This window comes from Meles meles, chromosome 2 (assembly GCF_922984935.1).
Source record: "Meles meles chromosome 2, mMelMel3.1 paternal haplotype, whole genome shotgun sequence".
Classification (NCBI taxonomy): Eukaryota; Metazoa; Chordata; class Mammalia; order Carnivora; family Mustelidae; genus Meles; species Meles meles.
Window position 1 is genome coordinate 107,225,212 of NC_060067.1, and position 23,363 is coordinate 107,248,574.

Genomic DNA, 23,363 nt, shown 5'->3' on the forward strand with positions numbered 1-23,363 from the left:
ATCTTCCTTACCAGTTTGATTATCGCTCAAGTTTTTGTTAAAAGCATTGCTTTCCTCACTTACGGCTCTTTACCCGTGGTTTTCATCGTGCCTAGAATACTTCTCATCTGCCTCTGAACTTAGCTAAAGCATCCTTTTGGGCTCAACTAGCTACTGCTTTTTCATAAAGGCCTTCCCTCACCCTCTGTAAGTTAAGTGACCTCCCTTCCTGTGAGTGTTTTTTCAGAACAACTTGATATTTCTCCCATCCTGGTATTATTTCACTTTTGTACTTGGCTATATATCCTGTTATACTCTAAACTCACATGGTCAGGGGCCATGTTTATCCTGGTCATCATGTAGTTCCTATCACTTAGCAAAGTACATGGCACATAGAATGATCTCAGTAAATATTTATTGGTTGAATAATCTACGTTTAAAATAACAGTTGACCATTGAACAACATGGGAATTAAGGGCACTAACTTCCTGTGCAGTTGAAAATTCACATATACTTTTTTGTTGTTGTTAAGTTATCTCTACACCTATATGCAAGCTCTACCAACTGACCCAGCCAGGAGCCCCATTGGCTCCCCCAAAACTTCACTACTAATAACCTCTGTTGACCAGAAGCCTTACAAATAACATACAGAGTTGACTAACACATATTTTGTATATGTATTATATTGTACTCTTACAAAAATACTTAACTTTTTCTTATATATTTCTTTTGGTATTTCGAAGCTATGTAGTTCAATAATGAGTTTTTTTTCAAATTGTCACAAATCTCCAAAAAATCTTCCAATATATTTTTTGAAAAAAATCATATATGTGAATCCATGCAGTTCAAATCCATGTTGTTCAAGAGTCAACTGTATATCTGTTTATTCACATTTGATTAAATCTACTACATCTAAGTTTATACCCTGTTATATGGCCTAAAAACTCTATATTTTTACTTTGCTTTATAAAAAGGAATTGAACATATATCAATCTTAGAAAATTTATGGTATATTTTCATTTGTGATATTCTATTTGTGCCCTATTTAATAAAGATTTTATGACTTATGATTGTAACCTTTTTAGGGTAGAAGTATATATAAAATATATACTTTTGGTTATTCTTCCTCAGAATGAATGATTTAAAAAGACACAAAAAACCCAAAATGAATGATTAAAATCTAAAAATTAAATGAGAATTTCCACTGGACTTTTTGTCATGACAGGATCTGTGGAGTGCTTATTAGTTTAGAAGCTGCTTTAGTTTTTTCTTCAATGCATCCTAAGGAGTGCAGCAATAATGCTTAGCATATTTCATATATATATATTTATATTATTATATATATATTATATATAATTTTTTTTCCCCTCTGTGCCTTAGATAACCATACCCAGGGGTGGAATCTTGAAATAGAGTCTTCTTTGGATGTTGTCAGCTCAAAGCCAATTTCTGGTCAAGTGATGGTAGCCATCCCTGCACTGCAAACACAGCAGACATACAGCATTGAACTTCAACCTGGGGAAAGGATTGTTGAGCTGTTTGTGAAAATTAATAAGGTGAATGATGGTACTTCCTCAGAACCCCTAGGTGAAAAGTAATACTATTCAAAAGAAATGGCTAGAAAAAGGGACTGAGAATGAAAGAAAAATGTACTTTTCCACTTTCTTCATTTTTAACCTCTCATATATTTTGTGTGTGTTATGACCTAAGGAGTGATATTTCCAAATTTTAAGATTAAGAAAATGGAGAATATGTCATTTGGCATCCTTTTCTCTCAAGAAGTCAGGGCTATTGTATCTTAATTTTTCTGCACTGTTCGCAGTATCCTAAATCCAAAATACATTCTAAGCATTACATTTAAATGCAGTGATTATTTTTGTATAATTCTGTATAATTTCTGGTTTCTGATTTTAATGATTATTAAATACAGTAAATTATTTTGAATATTGATGCTTATTTTACATGCAGAATTCTAATCCTAAACTCATGACCTTTCATGGGTATAAGTTGGCTGGATTTTCCCTTGTCTGTTTCTTTTTTTTATTCCTCTTATTGATCATTGTGAACTGAACAGGATGGTGTAAAGCAACATTGTGACTATTCGGATAAAGTGAGAACCCCAAACAGTTTCTAGTTCTGGGCTTGGAAGAAGAGTCAGCCTCAACGTCCTATTCTGTTAAGAATACAGAAAAATGTGGGGCACCTGGGTGGCTCAGTGGGTTAAGCCTCTGCCTTCGGCTCAGGTTATGATCCCAGGGTCCTGGGATCGAGCCCCACATGGGCTCTCTGCTCAGCAGGGAGCCTGCTTCCCTCTCTCTCTGCCTGCCTCTCTGCCTACTTGTGATCTCTGTCAAATAAATAAAATCTTAAAAAAAAAAAAAAAGAATACAGAAAAATGTAAGCTTCAGTGTTAGAAATGGAAATAATTGTTTTTCAAAAACCCATGTTATTCTGTTCTTTCCTTTCCCTTTTGGTATATTAATCCATGACAAAACACCTAGCATGTTGATTTTTAAATATTACCTATGGATTGGTGTAATTTGGCATAATATAGAACCTGGAATTTCTGTGATTGACTCTATGAGACATTGATATCATGCTCTTAATCACGATTTATTTTGTCAAAAATATGTCATAGATTACTTAGAATGACTTACATTGTTTTTTCAAAGAATGTTACCATAGAAACTTGGTGGCCTCATGGACATGGAAACCAGACTGGATACAACATGACAATTCTTTTTAAACTGGATGGAGGCTTAAATATTAAAAAATCAGCTAAGGTAAGCAAATACTTTAAAATACTTTGTGAAGAAAAAATACATTTCTTGTTAAAATAGCAAAACATCTTTGTAGGAAAAGAAGAAACCAGCAAAACTCCTGTAAGCTCATCACACAGAGACAGTCCCTAGTAACAGTTACATGCATTCCAAAGCTGTTCAGTGTGCATATGTGTGTGTATTTATATTTGTAAATAGATCAGACTTTACATATTATTTTATATATAAATATTCTCTTACTGTGTTTTTAAATGATATGTTCTATCAAATTAGTAAAATACGTATAATTTTAAAGCTCAGATACTACCAGAAGGTAATAGGGTACCTTGACCAATGCTTCCTGTTGCTATATTCTGGTCCCTTGGAATCAATCATTTTTAACTTTACTTCTTCATTTTCCTAAATAACCTGCTTCTATTTATGTTTTCTACTTTTTCAATTTGATGTATTACCTATTGACTTAAAACCTAGAAGATAAGGATATAGCTCTCTTACATGATTCTCTCTGTTGACCTGTTTGGTCCCCAGTGTACACATTTTGCCTCCCTCTGCCCTTCCAGTGTGGTCAGATGGCTGTTTTTGTTAACTTAGTATTCAGTGTTTACATTATTATATTATGAATATACTGTTCAAAGCTGAATTGCATGGTATACTAAAATCATACTTCCTTTCCTTTGCAACTTTCTCTTTTCCTTAGACTTAATAATTGCCTCATGTTACCAGTTGCTTTTTAAAAAATCTTTTATCTCCCTCTAAACCATATACAAACTCTCTGGCATACTTGAAATAACTTTTAAATTTAGCCAGCTCACTAGGTGCTCTATCCATTGTTTATTGTTATTTTTATTTTTGTTCTCTCTAAAAACTCTTTCTTCTAGACTCATTTCTTCATCTCCCTGATCTTGCTTGGTTACTCTCTAGACCTTCTACTTAACTGTTGTCCTAGAACTTCTTCTTTTTATTATTCTTGGAATTTTACTTATTTGTCTTCTAGGAATTCTAGGTATTTTCTTCATCTTTCTTCTGGATTAAACATGGAACCCTGTTTCTTTGGAGCCATGTTTCTCTCTTTTTTTTTATTTGACTTTCCATAGTTACTGATACACTATAGATTCCTGAGAAAGGCTGTGTAGGAGATAACATTTTTGACAACTTTTTTTTCTCAAGATTTTATTTATTTATTTGACAGACAGATCACAAGCAGGCAGAGAGGCAGGCGGGGGGGAGGGGGGAAGCAGGCTCCTCGCTGAGCAGAGAGCCCGATGTGGGGCTCGATTCCAGGACCCTGGAATCATGACCTGAGCCAAAGGCAGAGGCTTAACCCACTGAGCTACCCAGGTGCCCCCATTTTTGAGAACTTTTTGAACATGCAAATACATAAAGTCTGTCTTCACAGTTATTTGTTAGTTTGGCTAGGTATGGAAGTCTAGGTTGGAAATAACTTTCCTTCAGAATGTTGAGACATTGCTTCATTACCTTTCAGGTTTTACTATTTTTTTTTTAATATTTTATTTATTTGACAGAGAGAAATCACAACTAGGCAGAGAGGCAGGCAGAGAGAGAGGAGGAAGCAGGCTCCCCGTGGAGCAGAGAGCCCGATGTGGGGCTCGATCCCAGGACCCTGGGATCATGACCTGAGCTGAAGGCAGAGGCTTTAACCCACTGAGCCACCCAGGTGCCCCAGCTTTTACTATATTTGTTTTGAAATATAATTACATTCTAATTTTTGTTTTCTTTTTTTATTTTTTAAAGAAGTTATTTATTTATTTGAGAGAGAGACAGTGAGAGAGAGCATGAGAGGAGAGAAGGTCAGAGGGAGAAGCCAACTCCCTGTGGAGCTGGGAGCCACATGTGGGACTCGATCCCGGGATTCCGGGATCATGACCTGAGCCAAAGGCAGTTGCCCAACCAGTTGAGCCACCCAGGTGCCCTAATTTTTGTTTTCTTATATAGGACTATTTTTGTTGGCTTCTGGAAGCTTTTAGGATTTCTTTATCTCTGATAATCTAAATTTAAAAATTTGAAAATGAGTGGATTTTTGTTATTGTTCTTGTGCTAGTTATCCTCGTGGGCTCTTTGAATCTAGAAATCAATCTGGAAATTTTCTTGTATTTTATTTTTTATAATTTTTCATTCATTATCTTTGTTTTTTGTTTTTTGTTTTTTTTGGTATAACTGTTAATCAGATATTGGACCTCCTGAACTGAGCAATATTCCTAGATTTTCTATTCTGTATTCTGTCTTATCTTTTTATTTTGTCTTCTGGTAGATTTACTTGAGTTTATCTTCAGTTTTTATTTTTATTTTTTAAATATTTTATCTTCAGTTTTTATTTTTATTTTTTAAAGATTTTAGTTATGTTTTTGACAGAGAACACAAGCAGGGAGAATTGAAGAGAGAAAAGCACTGGGAGCCCGGTGTGGGACTCAGTCCCAGGACCCCAGGATCATAACCTGAGCTGAAGGTAGTTGCTTAATCAACTGAGCCACCCAGGTGCCCCTTATCTTCAGTTTTTATTTATTTATTAATTTTTTTAAAGACTTTTTAAAAGATTTTATTTATTTATTTGACAGAGATCACAAGTAGGCAGAGAGGCAGGCAGAGAGAGAGAGAGAGAGGAGGAAGCAGGCTCCCTGCTGTGCAGGGCTCATCTCAAGACCCTAAGATCATGACCTGAGCCAAAGGCAGAGGCTTAACCCACTGAGCCACCCAGGCGCCCCTTATCTTCAGTTTTTAAAATTAGATATTTTATTTTTGTTGTCCCATTAACAAATTTCTAAAAAAATTTTTATTTTTATTATTTTATTAAGCTTTTAAAGGTCCAATTAAAAAAATTTTTTTTAAAGATTTTATTTATTTGAGAGAGAGAGAGATTTTATTTATTTGCAGGAGAGTACAGTTAGGGGTGGGCAGGAGAGGCAGAAGCAAACTCCCTGCTGAGCAGGGAGCCTGATGGGGGGCTCAGTCCCAGGACCCTGAGATCATGACCTGGGCTGAATGCAGATGCTTAACCAACTGAGCCACCCAGGCACCCCCCTTTTTTTTTTTTAAGTAATCTCCACATGCAGTGTGGGGCTCACACTCACAACCCCAAGATCAAAAGTCACAGGCTCTAACAACTGAGCCAGTGAGGCTCTCCAAAAGTTTTTTTTTAATTTTTAAATTGCATCGTATTTGTATTTTATAATTATAATATCTTCTCATTTCTCTGGGAATTTTAATTATTACTATAAGTATTTTTGAAGTTTTCTCTGCATTGTTTTGTTTTCCATATTTCTTTATTTCTTTTATTTGTTTTGATTTCTGTCTTTCCCATTAGAGATCTTCCTTGAATGTCCGGTAATCCTTGGTGTCCATTCTGAAGATTAGCTCACAAAAATGCATAAGTCCTATATGAGCTTCAATATTATTATTCAGGTGGAAGCCCAGCTTTATCACGTGGTGATACCCACATGTCAGTAGTTATAGACCGTGTGTGTGTGTGTGTGTGTGTGTGTGTGTTAGCTTTTTTTTTTTTTTTTATAAGATTTATTTATTTGACAGATAGAGATTACAAGTAGGCAGAGAGGCAGGCAGAGAGAGAGGAGGAAGCAGGCTCCCAGCTAAGCAGAGAGCCCGATGCGGGGCTCGATCCCAGGACCCTGAGATCATGACCTGAGTTGAAGGCAGAGGCTTTAACCCGCTGAGCCACCCAGGCGCCCCATGTGTGTGTTAGCTTTGCCAGTGAAGACATTCTCCATTCTCTCGCCTGGGGAATATAAGACTGGTTGTTACCAGTCAGGGAGTCTAGTGGCAGAAGGGGACTCAGTTTCTGAAACGGAGCTACAGTTTCATCTGTTCCCCCTCTCATGTTGTGCTTTGTGTGCTCAAGTCTCTCTGGTTCTGAAAGGCAAAACAATATGTGAGCCTCAGGATCCCTTTTCCAAAGCAATGTACTTGAGTTCTGCTTTTAGAATTAAAACATCTTATATAGGTCATTGTACATAAAACTGCCTTTTCATGTCATTTTAAAAATTCTAATATTGAGGGCGCCTGGGTGGCTCAGTGGTTTAAGCCGCTGCCTTCGGCTCAGGTCATGATCTCAGGGTCCTGGGATCGAGTCCCGCATCGGGCTCTCTGCTCGGCAGGGAGCCTGCTTCCCTCTCACTCTCTCTGCCTGCCTCTCTGCCTACTTGTATCTCTCTCTGTCAAATAAATAAATAAATAAAAAATCTTTAAAAAAAAAAAATTCTAATATTGAGTCAAGATTGAAACTGGAGCTATCTAGAAAGGAAAATTGGGGACAAAAGTCCCTGTACTCAAGAGTATTGCTCTCAAAGTACCTCTAGAAAAATCTCACCCCGCTCCTCCATCTGTCAGGGACCATTATTAAAAAAAAAGAATACAGGGCACCTGGGTGGCTCAGTTGGTTAAACGTCTGCCTTCAGCTCAGATCATGATCCCAGGGTTCTGAGATCGAGTCCCATATTGGGCTCCCTGCTCATCCAGGAGCCTGCTTCTCCCTCTGCCTTTCTCTCTCTCTGTCTTTCATGAGTAAATGAATAAAATCTTAAAAAAAAATTAACCATGATACCTTTATCACATTCATCTAGATTAACAAGAATTCTTTAAAAAAAATTAAAAATACAATAAAAATGTTTCCTCCTGAAGGTATAACCATCTGTTTTGTCTCTAAATCTGTGAATAAACCTTATGATAACCTTAACTAGAGGATAGTGAAAGGAAAATTTGTCTTTAGTCTAAAGAAATGACTAGGTCCTGCCTGGTTTGGGATACAGCACTAAGGATTGGAAAGAACTACACTTTGGAATTTATTAGCTGTAGGCTACTTATTTAGTCTTTCACGTGTCCTTTCTATATAGTAAAATGGGGCAGTGAAAAATGACATAACCTGATCTGGCTTGTAATAGTGTATAGTAAGTAGTAGCAATCTTAATCCCCTTCATAGGTCTCCTCCTTCCCCCGACATCAAGCTTTGGTGTTTGCAATTGGCTGAGGTTATACTCTGGCATCATCTCTCACATTTGGTGTTACCTGTATTTGGGCCAGTAACCATGCCAAATATGGAAACGTGCCCTTTAGAAGATTGGTATCTCTTTTTCTTTGTTTAATCATGCTCTATATTTTTTGAGACATTGTGTTTGTAAATATGTGTGTGTGTCTGCAGTGTATATAGGGAGAATAACCTACAGCCATCTAAAGGGCCAAAACATTCATTCTTTTTTTTTTTCAAACTTTTTATTTATTTATTTATTTTATTTATTTTCAGCGTAACAGTATTCATTGTTTTTGCACCACACCCAGTGCTCCATGCACTACGTGCCCTCCCTATTACCCACCACCTGGTTCCTCAACCTCCCCCCCCCCCCCCGCCCCTTCAAAACCCTCTGGTTGTTTTTCAGAGTCCATAGTATCTCATGGTTCATCTCCCCTTCCAATTTCCCTCAACTCCCTTCTCTCCATCTCCCCATGTCCTCCATTGTTCTTTGTTATGCTCCACAAATAAGTGAAACCATATGATACTTGACTCTCTCTGCTTGACTTATTTCGCTCAGCATAATCTCTTCCAGTCCCGTCCATGTTGCTACAAAAGTTGGGTATTCATCCTTTCTGATGGAGGCATAATACTCCATCGTGTATATGGACCACATCTTCCTTATCCATTCGTCCGTTGAAGGGCATCTTGGTTCTTTCCACAGTTTGGCGACCGTGGCCATTGCTGCTATAAACATTGGGGTACAGATGACCCTTCTTTTCACTACATCTGTATCTTTGGGGTAAATACCCAGCAGTGCAATTGCAGGGTCATAGGGAAGCTCTGTTCTTAATTTCTTCAGGAATCTCCACACTGTTCTCCAAAGTGGCTGCACCAACTTGCATTCCCACCAACAGTGTAAGAGGGTTCCTCTTTCTCCACATCCTCTCCAACACACGTTGTTTCCTGTCTTGCTAATTTTGGCCATTCTAACTGGTGTCAGGTGATATCTCAATGTGGTTTTAATTTGAATCTCCCTGATGTCTAGTGATGATGAACATTTTTTCATGTGTCTGATAGCCATTTGTATGTCTTCATTGGAGAAGTGTCTGTTCATATCTTCTGCCCATTTTTTGATATGATTATCTGTTTTGTGTGTGTTGAGTTTGAGGAGTTCTTTATAGATCCTGGATATCAATCTTTTGTCTGTACTGTCATTTGCAAATATCTTCTCCTATTCCGTGGGTTGCCTTTTTGTTTTGTTGACTGTTTCCTTTGCTTTGCAGAAGCTTTTGATCTTGATGAAGTCCCAAATGTTCATTTTCGCTTTTGTTTCCTTTGCCTTTGGAGACATATCCAAAACATTCACTCTTAATCTAACTCTCTTGGTACAAGATGTCTGCTCTCTCACATGTTGAGTTATTTTGTGTTATTTTCATGAAAGGAAGAGGAACTTATGTGTTTTTCTGTTTGTGGGAAATAATTATTTTCATTCTGGGTAGCATGGTTGCATTATTGTTTATTACACTTAAAGTTGCCGTTTTTTGAATTGGCCAGCAAGGGGAGTGAAAGCTGTATTTTCCCATGCCTTGTATTAATGTGTATCTGTGAAGTGTACCCTTTGACTGTGGTAACTATAGGGTTTTTGGTTTTTTTTTTTTAGTTAATTTTACTTTCTTAGCGTTCCAGGATTCATTGTTTATGTACCACACCCAGTGCCCCATGCAATATGTGCCCTCCTTAATACCCACCACCAGTCTTATCCATCCCCCACCCTCTCCCCTCCAAAACCCTCAGTTTGTTTCTCAGAGTCCACAGTCTTTCATGGTTAATCTCCCCTTCCAATTTCCCTCAACTCCCTTCTCCTCTCCATCTCCCCATGTCCTCCATGTTCTTCGTTATGCTCCACAAATAAGTGAAACCATATGATAATTGACTCTCTCTGCTTGACTTATTTCGCTCAGCATAATCTCCTCCAGTCCCATCCATGTTGATACAAAAGTTGGGTATTCATCCTTTCTGTTGGAGATATAATCCTCCATTGTATATATGGACCATATTTTCTCTATCCATTTGTCTGTCGAAGGGCATCTTGGTTCTTTCCACAATTTGGCGATTGTGACCATTGCTGCTATGAACATTGGGGTAGAGATGGCCCTTCTTTTCACTACATCTGTATCTTTGGGGTAAGTACCCAGTAGTGCAAATGCAGGGTCATGGGGTAGCTCTATTTTTAATTTCTTAAGGAATCTCCACACTGTTTTCCAAAGTGGTTACACTAACTTGCTTTCCCACCAACCATTTAAGAGGGTTCCCCTTTCCCTACATCCTCTCCAACACTTGTTGTTCACCGTCTTGTTAATTCTGGCCATTCTAACTGGTGTAAGGTAGTATCTCGATGTGGTTTTGATTTGAATTTCCCTGATGGCTAATGATGAATATTTTTTCATGTGTCTGGTAGCCATTTGTATGTCTTCTTTGAAGAAATGTCTGTTCATGTCTTCTTCCCATTTTTTGACATGATTATCTGTTTTTTGGGTGTTGAATTTGAGGAGTTCTTTGTAGATCTTGGATATCAGCCCTTTGTCTATACTGCCATTTGCGAATATCTTCTCCCATTCCATGGGTTGCCTCTTGGTTTTGTTGATTGTTTCCTTTGCTGTGCAGAAGCTTTTGATCTTGATGAAGTCCCCAAAGTTCATTTTTGCTTTTGTTTGCTTTGCCTTTGGAGATGTGTCTTGAAAGAAGTTGCTGTGGCCCATGTCAAAGAGGTTATTGCCTATGTTCTCTAGGATTTTGATGGATTCCTGTCTCACATTGAAGTTATTTATCCATTTTGGGTTTGTTATTTTTGAGACTCATTCATTCACTAAATACTTAGGGAACATCTACTGGGTTTCAACCATTTTATTAGGCTCTGGTGGTAGAACAGTGAGTAAAATATTTTTTCCATTTCTCTCAGAGGTCTTAGTAAAGCTAACAATTTGGTTGGGAAATTAAATAATTAAATAAGCAATTGCAATTAAGGGTAATAAGCACTCTAGAGAAATACAGAGTACTGTAGAAGGACCAGAGCAGAAGCATTCTGGGAAGATTCCCAGAGAAGGTGATATCTGTGTTCTCAGGGATGAGACAAATTTGACCAAGCAGTGTGTACCACAGAGGCAGAGGAACAAGAATATGTCAGGGCCCAGGGACTTGTAGGAATATTGTGTGATTGTGGAGGTGAAAGTCATTTCAACGTGGCTGAGTTTGAGTTTGAAGTAGCACAAGGGATGGTTTCGTAATGGTAGGCTAGGGCAAGCGCATGCAGGGTCTGGTAAGCCATGTGAAGGAATTGGACTTGGCCTTGAGGGCAGTGGGAATTCTATGAAGGGTTTTAAGGAGAGAGCCATGATCATATTTGTTTTATAAAGATTGTACAGATCAGGGGCGCCTGGGTGGCTCAGTGGGTTAAGCCGCTGCCTTCGGCTCAGGTCATGATCTCAGGGTCCTGGGATCGAGTCCCGCATCGAACTCTCTTGTCAGCAGGGAGCCTGCTTCCCTCTCTCTCTCTCTGCCTGCCTCTCTATCTACTTGTGATCTCTCTCTGTCAAATAAATAAATAAATAAAAATCTTTAAAAAAAAAAAAAGATTGTACAGATTAGATTGGAAGAATGACAAGAATAGGAGGCCAGTTAGAAGACTGTGGTGGTGATCCAGGCACAAGATGATGGTTGCTCGGTCAATTGAATAGCTGAGGAAGTAGATTTGAGAAAGATTTAGGAGTTAAAACCATCAGACTTGTTGATGTGGGGATGGGAGAGAGGAGTGGATTAATAATGGTTCTTAAGGTGCTGATTTGGGCTACTGAACAGGTTGCATTTCTTTGAACTCAGTTACTCAGAAAGAAGAGCAAGTTTGAAGGACAGTATGGGGTGGGAATTATTTCTGTGTTAGATGTGTATTGTATGGAGTGATTAAGAGACACTTAAGGAATGATATTCAATGGGCATTTCATTATATAGGTCTGGATTTAGGAATTGTATCTGGATTAAAAAGTGGATGCAGAAACCCACAGAATAACTTAATGTAGTCACAGGAGGGGATGAACTACCTCAGAGACTGCATGGAGAGGAGCTCTAGGACAAAACTCTGCATCATAATAATTAAGCAAGGGGGGCAGAAAAAAAAGCCCATGGAGGAATCAAGGAAGAAATGACCAAAGAGGTAGAGGCAAACCAGTTGAGTGGGGAGTCACAGAAGCCAGAGGAAGAGGGTATTTTATTTTATTTATTTATTAATTTTTAATTTTTTTAATTTTTTATTTTTTTTAAAGATTTTATTTATTCATTTGTCAGAGAGAGAGAGAGAGCAAGAGCGAGCACAGGCAGACAGAGACAGAGAGAGAAGCAGGCTCCCTGCCGAGCACGGAGCCCGATGTGGGACTCAATCCCAGGACGCCGGGACCATGACCTGAGCCGAAGGCAGCCGCTTAACCAACTGAGCCACCCAGGCGTCCCGGAAGAGGGTATTTTAAAAAGCAGAAAATGTTCGGAGTGTCAAATGCTGCAAGGAACTCAAGGAGTGAGAAAGAGCCTTAGGTTTGGTAATAAGTAGATGACTGTTGGACTCAACTAGAATGAGTCAGATTGCAGTAGGTGGAGAAGTGCCTGAAGGTGAGGAAGTGGATACAGTGAGAGTAGATGACTCTGAAAAATGTTTGATGGGAACCACCCCTGAGCCAAGTGGGAATGGTGACCAGTTGGGGTCAGAAGACTGGCTACATGTAGGGGACTATGCAAATAGGTAAATATATTGAACTACCAAGATCCCGCTTTTTCATGGATGGTGGAAGGTAGTATACATACAGAAAAGAGAAAAAGTAGATGGATTGGCATGAGTCCAGTGGAGTTGGAGTAGTGTGAACTCATGATTTTCAGCATATGTGTATAAAAATAGAACTATACAAATCTAAATGCCTGTGTGTCTATTTACAGATAGACAGCCAGACATACACAAATACGCACACACACACACACATTTCCTAGCTCTTTTCAGGCCTTCCCAGAGATCTTGAGAATAATGGCACTCTAGTAACAATGGACAGAGCTGAGAGCCTGATGTGGGACTTGATCCCAGGACCCTGAGATCATGACCTGAGCCAAAGGCAGATGCTTAGCCAACTGAGCCACCCAGGATCCTCTAGATCTTGGTCTTTAAATAATATTGTCTACTGAAGGATCAGGGCTCTTTGGAGAAATGATGGATGATGGGGCTAGAGCTTAGAGTGTCTTACTGCACTAGAAAGTAGAAGGTACTCAAGAATGATCAGGTAAGTCAGGGTACCTGGATGGCTCTTGATTCCAGCTCAGGTCATGATCTCAGGGTTATGAAATCAAGCCCCATGTTGGGGTTGCATGCTCGGTGGGGAGTCTGTTTAAGATTCTCTTTCTTTCCCACCCCCCATGTGTGCACACTCTCTCTCTCAAATAAATAAATAAAATCTTAAAAATAAAAAAAAAGAAGAAGGATGGAGTAAGTCAAAAGGACACTGGAACTGTTTAATGTGCTTCCACTGGCCAAATCTGAGAAACTTGAGCATTAAAATAAAAAGTGGTAGTAAAAAATTATAACCCATTTAACAAGTAAATGAGAGGAAGGAAAGTGATTCCTTAAAGTGGACTATCAACTGATAAATGTAGAAGGAATAATGGAGCTAGAATAATAATCATTTGATGACTACTGTACTTATAAGTAATTCAGGAAAAAAATATGAATGGATGCTAAAACTGAGGGTAAAAATGGCATGAAATAATGAGATATTTATATAGCCTCAAAGCATCTCTCAACAAAATATTTATAATTATAATGGAGAAAAAAACACAGTGGGGAAATCTAGCAGACACTGTCTTGATTAAGTGGTTAAGGTTATCACCACCAACATGACAAAGTGACATGGTGTCCACCCAACAAGCCGGAAAGAGGAATATGGCATCACTTCTGTGATAGTCCAGTCAAAGCAGATAACCTGGATCTAATCCTGAGGTAGCAGCATCAAGCAATCTCAAATTGAGCTCCATGAGCTAAAACCTTCAAATGTACTTCAGTCTACTGTACTCTTAAAAAATGTCAAAGAAGGGTAGGGAACTATTCCACATTTAAAGAGACTACAGAGATGTCACACCTGAGTGCAGTGCCGGATCTTTTTTTTCTATAAACAATGTCATTGGAACAACTGACAAAACTTGAGTGGGGTCTCTGGGTGGAGGGTATTCACCTTTGCAACTTTTCTGTAAGTTCAAATGTTGCAACATAAGAAGGAACACCATTAAGAGAATGAAGAACAATGACAACAAAATCCTGACTGGAAAGAGCCAGAGACAGGGCAAGACTGAAAACAGTTCAAAACCAGAGAGGTGAAAAACAAACAAACAAACAAACAAACAAACAAAAAAACAAAACCAGAGAGGTGGTTCAGGGACAAAATCTCTGATAAGGTAGGGGAGGATGACATCACCACACTAGTGAATGGATTCAGTGCGGGAGGAGGGGCTCTGTTTTCTTGCCATAGGGGTTAAAGATAAAATAACGTATATAGAGGAAAAGATGGAGCTTAAGGATGGAAGTACGAAGATCCCTAGGACCACTTAAGGTATAGTTTTTTTCTGTGGGAATTGCAAGCTCTTCTTTCAGCGAGTCTAAAGAGAAAAGTGAACCTTAGCAAGAAAGTTTAGGGAGTTCTGCTCAGGTAACTGTTTCTTCTCCTAGGCACTAGGATGTAATGTCTTGTTGAGAGGAATGGGGGGCAAGTGAGAAATTTGAGAAAGTGAAGTCTTGAGATAGCTGCTATAGAGAAAAGGCTAGAAAGGGCTAAGGCAACATGACAGGATTCTGGGACAAGAATCGAGGGCCCATCTGAAGCTGAGAACGGAATCTCTTTATCTGAGAGTTGGCATACCTTCACTTTTGATAAAGTATTGATTTCTGTTTATGACATGTTAGGGTGGTTTGGTGGCGTTTTACAAGGTGTCTTGGTGTGTGCTATGGTTTGAAATTGTTTTCTGGACCCTCCACCAACCCTGTTTGTACACATGCTAATGAAATTCCTTGTTTTTGAGCAACAGGTTAAAGTTTGAGGTGAGGCTTGGGTCCAAAACTAGGTATCTTTCCCTGCTATGGTTTTTTAAATTATCTTATTTCTAGAATGTTCTATGTCATGTAAGAGTCTTAAGGTACTGTTTTAGTTAGCTTGATAAAACCTTGCTGTAACATTTAAATCAGTGTTGTATTCTGCTCATTAGAAGGCTTAGAAGATAGCCATGAAAAAAAAAAAGAAAAAAGAAAAAAGGGGATAAAGGAATAAGGTGATTTACCTCAGAGAGCTGAGGACACGTTTGCTAATTCTTTTTTTTTTTTTTAAGATTTTATTTATTTATTTGACAGAGAGAGAAGTCACAAGTAGTCAGAGAGGCAGACAGAAGGGGAGGGGAAGCAGGCTCCCCACTGAGCAGAGAGCCTGAAGAATGTGGGGCTTGATCCCAGGACCCTGAGATCATGACCTGAGCAGAAGGCAGAGGCTTAACCCACTGAGCCACCCAGGCGCCCCTACGTTTGCTAATTCTTTAACTTGTTATTGAGGAAATTTTTCATTCATCTGTAATAGCATAGAGGTGGATGAGGAAGTGAATTTAGAGTGGAACCTGTGACACCAAGGTCACCCATGGGAGCGGCTGTGTGGTGGTGGTGGTCAAGGTTGTACACCCTAGAATGGGCCACAGAGGAACACCTCAGCATGCGCTTGCAGTGGGAACGTTGAAGAGTATTTATGTCCATTTGTCCGTTAGACTAGGATGGTAGAGGCTGGATCAGAGGATCTCTTGCACCTCCCCACAATTCTGATTGCTCAGAAGAGAAAACCAGAATGAAATAAAAATTTGAGCTCTCTGCAAGTTTTAGGAATCAGTGTTTGCCTTTGAAATTTAGATTAATGGTATAGACTAATTTCACATTTTGTAAGTGAGAAATAATACCTAATTGACCTTTCCAGGGTGGTTTTTACAGGGAATTCAGTACTTGCCAGCCCTAAATTTCTTCATGTCTTCAGATGGTTTCAGACTTGCCAGTGTTTCAACAAGCAAGGAGTTGGCAGGGGTCTCTTAGTCTAATTTCTTTGGTGGGGATGTGTCAGATTGGGGTTTCTTTTCTTGTCTTGTTAAGCTGAAGTCTGGTTGACACACAATGTTGCATTATTTCCAGGTGTATAATACAGAGTTCAGATAACTGTACACTGTGCTGTGTTCACAAGTGGAGCTACTGTCTGTCACCATGTGACACAATACCATTGACTATATTCCCTATGCTGTGCCTTTTATGTCCGTGACTTACTCATTCTGTAACTGGAAGCCTGCACCTCCCACTCCCCTTCACCCATTTTACCCATCCTCACACCCCCTCCTGTCTGGCAATGGTCAATTGGTTCTCTGTTTTTATGGGTCTTGGTTTTTTTGTTTTTTGGATTTTTTTTTTTTTTTTGTGGTTGGTTGTTTTTTCTTTTCTGCTCTTATTTGTTTGTTCTGGTTTTTAGATTGCATGTGTAAGTGAAATCATATGGTATTTGTCTTTCTCTGACTTACTTCACTTAACATAATACCCTCTAGGTCCATCCGTGTTGGCAGATTGGAATTTCTTTTTATTTTCTGTTTATTGTGAAGTATAACACACATACAGAAAACTCTACAGAACGTATGTGAAATGCCGGATGAGGGATTAGAAAAAGAACTATGTTACAGTTACCCTGATCGAGAAATAGAACAATTGCTAGTACCTCTGAAGCTCCCCCTGCCCCTTTGTGAGCGTCCCCAATCACTGCGCCTTCGCCCCTCCCGAAGATCCACTCTTTTGCCTTCTCACACTAGTATACTTTTGCCTGTCTTTGACTTTCATGTACATGGAACCACATGGCATGTAGTCTTTTGTGTCTGGCTAACTTGGCTTGACATTGTACTTGTGGCGTTTAGGTATGTAGTCATATATAGCTGTAGTTTGTTTATACTGCTGTGTTATATTTCAATGTATTATACATTCTGCTGTTGAAATTTAGGTAGTTTACAGGTTTGACTATTCTGAGTAATGCTACTATGAACATTATTATTATTTTTTTTATTATGTTACGTTAGTCACCATACAGTCCATCATTAGTTTTTGATGGAATGTTCCATGATTCATTGTTTGCGTGTAACACCCAGTGCTCCATGCAGTCTGTGCCCTTCTTAATGCCAATCACGAGGGTCACCCATCCCTGCCACTCCCCACCCCTCTAAAACCCTGTGAACATTATTGATGATCAGTCAGAGCACAGCATTTGTGCTGGGACAGGAATCACTGAATCACAGGGGACACGTAGGTCAGCTTTGAGAGAGCCTGCTGAGCTGCTTTCCAGAGGGCTTAGGTTTCACTTCTACTGCCCATGCTCACGTGCCTCCCAGCACGAGCTGTTGTGTCAGGACTTCTGTTCTCCTCAGGGACACCTTCTTATCTCACCTCAGTGGCTCTGGTATCCTGATAGTTCTGTTGTTACCTTGGGCTTGCTCTATGTAAAACTGCTCCTATTTTTAAGCTATCTTATTGTAATCCATCTTGCTTCAGTTTTATGTCTTTCATGCCTCTCTTCCACTGGGATTAGACATACTCATTTTTTAAAAGATTTTATTTACTTAAGAGAGAGAAAGAAAGACAGCATACACAAGCAGGGGGAGCAGCGGGCAAAGGGAGAAGCAGGCTCTCCGAAGAGCAGGGAGCCCTGACGTGAGACTCGATCCCAGGACCCTGTGGCAGACGCTTAAGCAATTGACCAACCCACGTGCCCAGACATAAGGGTGTTTTACTTTTTGTTTACTCAGTCTGTCTCAAGACCGCAGCATAGTTAACTCAGACAAAAAGGCCTTGGAGAAGTTAGGAATTTTGGATGTCGCCCATGCAGCAGAGATATACTGGGTCTAATAGGAGGGGAAAGGGCTGACTACGTTTCTTTGTGAACAGGGAAGAATATCTTGATGACTGAACATTTTTTTTTTATTGTTGAAAGGAATAACTTTGAGGTACATACTGTAGGTATGAAGGGACGTCATATGAAGAAAATATAGGAAATTTAAAAATAAATAAAAAAATAAAAGATAGGCATTGGGCTCTTATAAATTCTGTCCAACAAGTCATTTCACAGGGACCCTAAAGTACAAGTCTGGTAGAGTCAGCTTGCTTTTAACAAAGGAAGTTCTGTGTATACGTTTAGTGGGAAAGGCTATTCTGGGTAAATGAGATTTTAAAAAATCTTCCTAATCACTGTTTTACCATCTTCTGCCCAGGTTAATTGGATATTTTTATCCTACTGATTGATTATACTGAATTCCTACCTAATACATGTCAAAGACATAATAAGTATGTTTGAAGGACTATTATAGTTTACCTTTCTAGAAAAATAGTAAATCAATTAGTTGGTATTTCTCTTTAGCACAACTTATCTTGTAAGAGTCTCCCATGTAGTCCCTGTGTAAGGTAAATCTTGCTAAAAGCAATAGAAAGCAGTTGTTTGTATTTGTCTTAGCATTAAGATTCTCTAATTAAATTATGTAGGGAAATAGACAATGTAATAGTATGTATTCCACAATTAGAAATTATTTTTCACAGTTCCTAAACCAGAAGAGGTAAAAAACTGCCCCTAGCTATTACAATTAGAAAATAATGGAGGGGCGCCTGGGTGGCTCAGTGGGTTAAGCCGCTGCCTTCGACTCAGGTCATGATCCCAGAATCCTGGGATCGAGTCCGCATTGGGCTTTCTGCTCAGCGGGGAGCCTTCTTCTCCCCCTCTCCCTCTCTCTCTGCCTGCCTCTCTGCCTACTTGTGATCTCTGTCTGTCAAATAAGTAAATAAAATCTTAAAAAAAAATAAAAAAAAGAAAATAATGGAGATTTATTCCTCTATTTTTCTTTTTTCAAATTTTGCTTTGTTCTTTGTTTCTTAAGTTCCCAGTTTCATCTTTGCAGTATCTGCAGGGCAGAAAGAGAGCACAATGCTCGTGAGATTTTTTTTTTCATTTTCTTTCTAAATGCTGCTTTTGGCTCTTTAAAGACCTTAAAAGTACATAGCCAAAAAAATATGGAATTCAGAATAATCAAGGTGTATTTCTGACTACTTCATACATCTGATCAATACTGAGAGTTCACAGAGATTGTGAAGTATGTCACCCTCTGTGTGTCTCTGGTTTCCTAGGGCAACCGTAACAAATGGAGTAGCTTAGAACAAAAACAATTTAATTTCTCATAGTCTTGGAGGCTCAAAGCCCAAAATCAAGGTGTTGGCAGGCCATGCTCCTTCTAAAGGCTCCAGGATGGATCCTTCATTGCCTCTTCCAGATACTGGTGGTTGCAGTAATCCTTGGCATTTCTTGGCTTATAGTTGCTCAAATCTCTGTCTCTGTCATCATATGGCCTTCTCTGTGTATGTATGTGTCTCTGCTTTTCTTACAAGGATGGCAGCCTTTGGATTAGGGTCCATCCTAAGCCTCTTCCAGATACTGGTGGTTGCAGTAATCCTTGGCATTTCTTGGCTCTGTGTATGTATGTGTCTCTGCTTTTCTTACAAGGATGGCAGCCTTTGGATTAGGGTCCATCCTAAGCCTCTTCCAGATACTGGTGGTTGCAGTAATCCTTGGCATTTCTTGGCTTATAGTTGCTCAAATCTCTGTCTCTGTCATCATATGGCCTTCTCTGTGTATGTATGTGTCTCTGCTTTTCTTACAAGGATGGCAGCCTTTGGATTAGGGTCCATCCTAAGCCAGTATAACCTCATTTTAATAACTAATTATATCTGTAAAGACCCTATTTGCAAATAAGGTCACATTTGAGTTTCTGAGTAATTTGAATTTTGAAGGACACTGTTCATCTCAGTAAATTTCCCTTTTGTCTTTTTTTAAAAATGATTTTATTTATTTGAGAGAGAGAGAGAGGGAGTGCACAAGCAGGGGGAGGGGCAAAGGGAGAGGGTTAAACAGACTCCCCACTGAGCAGGGAGCTTGACTCGGTCTAGATCCCAGGACCCCAAGACCATGACCTGAGCCCAAGGCAGACACTTAATGGACTGAGCCACCCAGGCTCCCGCCCCTCCCTTTTGTCTTTCCAACCGTCACATTTTAATTAAATATTTCCAAAATTGCTGTGGATAGCTGCTTACCCAGACTGGGTCATGGGAGCAGTTAGCCCTGGGTACAGGCAGTAAGTGGGTGCATTATGTGTATTAGTGTGTCTGGCAATTCTGTACAATGTCAGTGATTAAATACTCCTCCCTGCAGAATCTTTTGTTGGTTTAAGTTTTATCCATCTGTGCAATTATTCTTGAGTTTTAATAACATATATGTAGGCTTCAATTAGCACATTTTTATTATTAACTCTTTAATAAATATTATATCCTACATGGACATAAATTTGGAGAACTCTTAGTTATATAGTTGTCCCCAGGATCATGGAGACTCAGCTGCATATAGTCATTTTGAAAATAAGTTTATAATAGTTTAAAACAGTTTAAACTTGTTTTGGAATAGTTTGTGTTTCCAGTCTCTGTCTTCTTACATATTCTTGCATTTAAAAGTAGATTAGAAACAACAATAGCAGAGTGATTATAAAAAAGCAGAAACTAAACATGAGCTACTTCAGTGCGACCTAAAGCTTAAAATTTTATATAGAAATAATTGATAAGCTGAACTTGAGTAAAATTAAAAACTTCTGGGGGGTACCTGGGTGACTCAGTCAGTTGGGCATCCAACTCTTGATTTTGGCTCTGGTCATGATTTCAGGGTCATGATATTGAGCCCCACATCAGTCTTCACACTCCGAGGGAGTCAGGTTGGAAGTCTTTCTTTCCCTCTTAAGCCCCTCTCCCTGTTGGCACTCGTGCTCTCTCTCTCTCAAATAAGTAAATCTTTAAAAATATTCAAAACAACTTCTCTGCCAAAGACAATGTCAAGAGAATGAGAAAACAAGTCACAGATGGGAGAAAATGTTTGCAAAAGACATATCTTGTTAAACAGAATACACTAAGAACTATTAAAACTCAGCAGTAAGAAAATAAACCAATTTTTAAAAAGGTGGGCTAAAGACCCTATCAAACTTGAAGAGATACAGATGACAAATAAACATGGTATTCCACATCCCATGTTATTAGGAAAATGCAAATTAAAACAAGATGGCACTATACACCCATTAGAATGGCCAAAACATGGGGCACCTGGGTGTCTTAGGTCATGATCTTGGGGTCCTGGGTTGGCACCCTGCATCAGGCACCCTGCTCAGGGGGGAGTCTGCTTCTCCCTCTTTGACCCTTCTTCCTGCTCGTGATCTCACTTGCTCATAGGCTTGCTCGTGCTCTCTGCCAAATGAATAAATAAAAAAACAAACAAAGAAAAAATGGCCAAAACCTGGAACACTGACAATTCTAAATGCTGGTGAGGATATGCAGCAACAGGAACTCTCTTTCATCGCTGGTGGGAATGCAGAGTCGTACATACAGTCAGTCACTTTGGAAGACAGTCTGGTGGTTTCTTATAAAACTAAGCATACTCTTACCATATGATCCAGCAGTTGATCTGCTCACTATCCAAAGGACTGAAAATGTATGTCCACACAAAATCTGTACATTGCTGTTTACAGCAGGTTCGTTCCTAATTGCCAAAAGTTAGAAGCAACCAGGAAGTCTTTCAGTAAGTGAAGTGGTAAGTAAACCTGGTGGATCCAGACAATGGACTATTTATTATTCAGTGCTGAAAAGAGCTATTACACCCTGAAAAGACTTGGAGGAAGCTTAAATGATGATTGCTAAGTGAAAGATGCCCTTCTGAAAGGGCTCCATATGGCATGACTCCATGTATGTGACATTCTGGAAAAGATGAAACTATGGAAGTAGTAAAAAGATCAGTGGTTGCTAGGGACTGTGGGGAGGAGGGAGAGGGGAAGGGGTGGTGCATACTGGATTTTGAGGGCTGTGGAACTACTCTGTATGACACCATGATGATAACATGTTGTTATACATTGTCCAAACCTATAAAATGTAACACATCATGAGTGAAGTCTAATGTAAACTAGGTCTTTGGGTGATAATGATGTGTCAGTATAGGTTTATTAGTTGTAACTAACGTACCACCATAGTGGAGGATGCTGGTCATGGGGAAGGCCATGCACTGTGGGGGCAAAGGGTATATGGGAAGTTCTTATACTTTCCCCTAAATTTTGCTGTGAATCTTAACTGCTCTAAAAAAATAAAGTCTGTAAAAAAAAAAAAAAACTTAGAGGAAAGTGTGAACTGAGATGTATAATATGTAATATTTTATTTGGTAAGTGGGTATTTGAATTGATACATGAAATATTTTACTAGTTTTAATATCTTTAGAATTGAAATTCTTTATTTGTTAATTTTTTACTTCCAAATTTTTATTTAAATTCCAGTTAGTTAATGTATAGTATAATATAGGTTTCTGGAATAGAATTTAAGTGATTCATCACTTACGTAAACACCCAGTGCTCATCTAACAAGTGCCCTCCTTAATACCCATCACCCATTTAGCCCATCCCTATCCACCTTCCACCATCAACCCTCTCTTAATCCTTAAGAATCTCTTATGGTTTGCTTCACTTCCTCTTTCTTTTTCCCTTCCCATATTTCATCTGTTTTGTTTCCTAAATTCCACATATGAGTGAAATCATATGGTATTTGTCTGACCGACTTACTCCACTTAGCATAAAACCCACTAGTTCCATCCATGTTGCAAATGGCAAGATTTCATTCTTTTTCTTTTTTTTTTTTTAAGATTTTGAGGGCTGTGGATTTATGTATTTATTTTGGTGGGGAGGGACAGAAGGAGAGAGTGAAACAGACTCCCCTCTGAGCATGGAGCCAACATAGGGCTCGATCCCACAACCCTGAGATCATGACCTGAGCTAAAGTTAAGAGTTGGACATTAAACCAACTGAGCTACATAATGCCCCGAGAGTTTATTCTTTTTTTTTTTTTTGAAAAAAAATTTTCTTTCAAAGATTTTATTTATTTATTTGACAGAGAGAGATCACAAGCAGGCAGAGAGGCAGGCAGAGAGAGAGGAGGAGGCAGGCTCCCCACCAAGCAGATAGCCCGATGTGGGGCTCAATCCCAGGACCCTGGGATCTGACCTGAGCCGTAAGGTAGAGGCTTTAAGCCACTGAGCCACCCAGGTGCCCCGAGTTCATTCTTTTTGATGGCTGAATAGTATTCCATTGTATATGTATTTACCACATCTTCTTTATTCATCAGTCAGTGAACATTTGGGTTATTTCCATAATTTGGCTCTTGTTTATAGTGCTGCTATAAACAACAGGGTGCATGTGGCCCTTCAAATATGTGTTTTTGTATCCTTTGGGTAAATACCTAGTAGTACAGTTGTGGGATTGTAGGGTAGTTCTATTTTTAACTTTTCGAGGAACCGCCATGCTGGTTTTCAGAATGGCTGTATCAGTTTGCATTCCCACCAACAGTGTAAGGGGGTTTCCCTTTCTCCACATCCTCACCAACATCTTTTGTTTCCTGTGTTACTTTTAGCCATTCTGACAGGTGTGAGGCGGTATCTCAT

General features: G+C 39.1%; 1 protein-coding gene across 2 annotated transcripts in view; it reads left to right on the forward strand.

The window, feature by feature from the left end:
• MANBA (mannosidase beta) overlaps nucleotides 1–23,363 on the forward strand; it is a 122,272-nt gene that overhangs the window by 38,814 nt on the left and 60,095 nt on the right. For both annotated transcript variants that reach the window (XM_045998531.1, XM_045998532.1), the window contains exons 6-7: nucleotides 1,360–1,535; nucleotides 2,652–2,762. In XM_045998531.1, coding sequence (XP_045854487.1) covers nucleotides 1,360–1,535; nucleotides 2,652–2,762 — 287 coding nt within the window. The remainder of the gene's footprint in view (nucleotides 1–1,359; nucleotides 1,536–2,651; nucleotides 2,763–23,363) is intronic.